General features: G+C 44.4%; 1 protein-coding gene across 1 annotated transcript in view; it reads right to left on the bottom strand.

The window, feature by feature from the left end:
* msantd2 (Myb/SANT DNA binding domain containing 2) overlaps positions 1-2633 on the bottom strand; it is a gene marked incomplete at its 3' end in the record, with an annotated part of 27147 nt that overhangs the window by 5875 nt on the left and 18639 nt on the right. Inside the window, 1 exon segment of the mRNA XM_014024260.1 lies at positions 596-1123. Coding sequence (XP_013879714.1) covers positions 596-1030 — 435 coding nt within the window. The 5' untranslated portion in view covers positions 1031-1123.

Here is a 2633-nt window from a genome sequence, read left to right as displayed (position 1 = left end):
TGATTTGATGTAATATTTATTAATACTTTTTAATTACAGTACTTTTTATTTTTAGTTTTTCATTTTGAATGAAACAGCTCTACATAGCTGGGCTCTGTACAATCCAATAAGAGTAATAATCCTGATGAAATGTTCATTAAAATCCAAATCTGCTAATAAACTTCACTCACAGAGATAAGGGCAAAACATGAGTTTAGTTCTGAAAATGTTTGATTGCAGAGATTATTGTGTTTTGTGTGAACTGATGGGACTAAATGTCATTTATTGTAATCTGTACAGAGATGATTGGAAAAGAGGGATTAAATCATTAAAATAAGAAAAATCTGGGAGGATTATAAAAGTTTACACAAAGACAGGTGAACATGATGACTGTCAGCTACTACCACTCTCATGTTTATTCAGATATTTTCTCAGGATGCTCAGAAGTGGCTGCCAAAGACTCCTTCAAACCCACTCAGTGGTTCAGGAGATATTTTGCTAACAGACATGGTGGCTGCTTCACCTTCAGAGGCGGGGCCATTATTAGCACAACTCTAAAGGATGTTGGCAGGTCCAGGTTCTGGTCCTGGTGGTCCCACCAAGCCTGCCTCCTTACCTTCATCCTCTCCCGGCACTGGGACGGGGTCCTCTCGTAGCCCAGCTCTGCCAGGGCTCTGGACACCCTCTCGTACATGGCGGGTCCGGGTGCCTTCCCGGAGAACACGGTACCGGCCACCTCCAGCTGCTGCATCCGGGCCTCCGTCAGCCTCTCGTTGCCCCACACGGCGATCAGCGCGTTGGTCTCGGACGGCGTCCACGACATCCCGCGGCAGCCGATGAAGCTGTTGGAGGAGGAGGAGGAGGCCGCCGTCCGGCCCGTGCTCCCAGAACCCGCGTCCAGAGGAGAGAACCGGTTCGGTGTGGAGGGATTGGACTGGTACTGGTTACTGTCACTCAGGTCCTCCGACTCAGGAGATGGCACCTCGGTTTTAGGGGTTTTTAGGGGGGTCGTTAGCTCCGGGGAGCGCTCAGCGTTAATAGACGCCGCCATGTTGGCTCTGTTGCTATGGGAGGGGAGGAGAAGGATGATGTGGTTGGTGGGCGGGGCCTCAGCCCTGCCTGGATCCTGGTACCAGAGGTATGTCTGTGTATGGAGGGATGAGGGTGACAAAAATGAATGAATGAATGAATGAATGAATGAATGAATGAATGAATGAATGAATGAATGAATGAATGAATAAANCCACGCCTCAAGCAAGAATCACTTCTCTATAGCTGAGAGTCCAGACCCTCGTACGAAGCAAAGTGAAGGACAAGGGTCTGGTTTTTACCAGGCTAKCTCACTACTGGAATGCAGTCCAATTTTTTGGGGGTGTGGCCTAATTATTTCACACTGCCCCCTACAGTTATCTAAAAAAATCATCCCCAAGCCACGCTTGGACCTAGAATCAGTGGCAGCTGGTCAATAAAGGGCGCTAGGGCACAACCCCTCCACTATGTTTTGGGACACAAAAAATTAAAAAAAAAAATAAATAAAATGACAGAATCAAATGTTTAGTAGAAATAACTATATATGTTTGTGATGTGTAAGATGTTTTTATATAGTTATTAATGGATAAATTTTCATTTTACTCATGAACGATGTCGTGTTGAGTCACTTCTGCTTCACTTCAGGACGCAGAAATCTTTACCATTGAAGTCTAATGTCAGCGTCCAGTGGTGGACAGTAACAAAGTACTTTTACTTTATTACTGTAATTAAGTATATTTTTTGAGTATCTTTACTAGGGCTGCCACGATTAGTCGACTAGTCACGATTATGTTGACTACTAAAATAGTCGACAACTAATTTAATAGTCGATGCGTCGTTTTTTTTACTTTAACTTTGTTTTTCTCTCCAAACTGCTGCGGCATCTTCCACTTCCGCATCTGCCTTTCTGTCCTTGACATGCATTAGTAGTGGTGCAGTAGTGGTTAGGCCGCGCGCACGCATGCTCATTAGTGGGTAGGCCGCGAGCGGATGCGTTCACACAGACAGACTTGGATCATGGCTACCTGACAACGGAGCTCAAAAGTGTGGGATCATTTTAAGAAAACGACAGAGAAGTGTGTTCAATGCAATATCTGCAAGGTGGAACTTGCCTTCCACAGCAGCAGAACTGCGATGCACGAGCCCCTGAAAAGGAAGCATGTTGTGGCTGATGAAGACGGACCATCATCTCGGTAAGCTAAATTGCTAGTTAGCTGCTAAAATAAGCGTAAACAGAGAGTTAACTTGCTACTTGCTCATATTGATAGCTGTAAAAGTTAACATTAGCGATGACGATTTGATTCATTAGCCTTAGCACACATGTTTCATGTGTTTTCTGTAACGTTATAACAGTGATGTGTTAGAAAAGGAATGCTAATGTTTTCTAATGTTACGTTTCAGTGCTAAAAAAGTACATTCGTCTTCTTCAATGGACAGCTTTGTTATAAAGCCAGCTACATGCACACCTCAGCAAGCCAATGTCCTGACTGAGTCCATTCTGAAGATGCTGGTGACGGACATGAGACCACTATCCATGGTAGACGATGAGGGATTTAAAGACATGATTAAACATTTCAACCTGGATCATCATGACAACTACCTACCAGGCAGATCTCACTTCACCA

Source organism: Austrofundulus limnaeus, unplaced genomic scaffold (genome assembly GCF_001266775.1).
Source record: "Austrofundulus limnaeus strain Quisiro unplaced genomic scaffold, Austrofundulus_limnaeus-1.0 Scaffold414, whole genome shotgun sequence".
In the NCBI taxonomy this organism is placed as follows: Eukaryota; Metazoa; Chordata; class Actinopteri; order Cyprinodontiformes; family Rivulidae; genus Austrofundulus; species Austrofundulus limnaeus.
The sequence above is the reverse complement of the archived record's forward strand: the minus strand, read 5'-3'. Positions and strand labels throughout refer to the sequence as shown.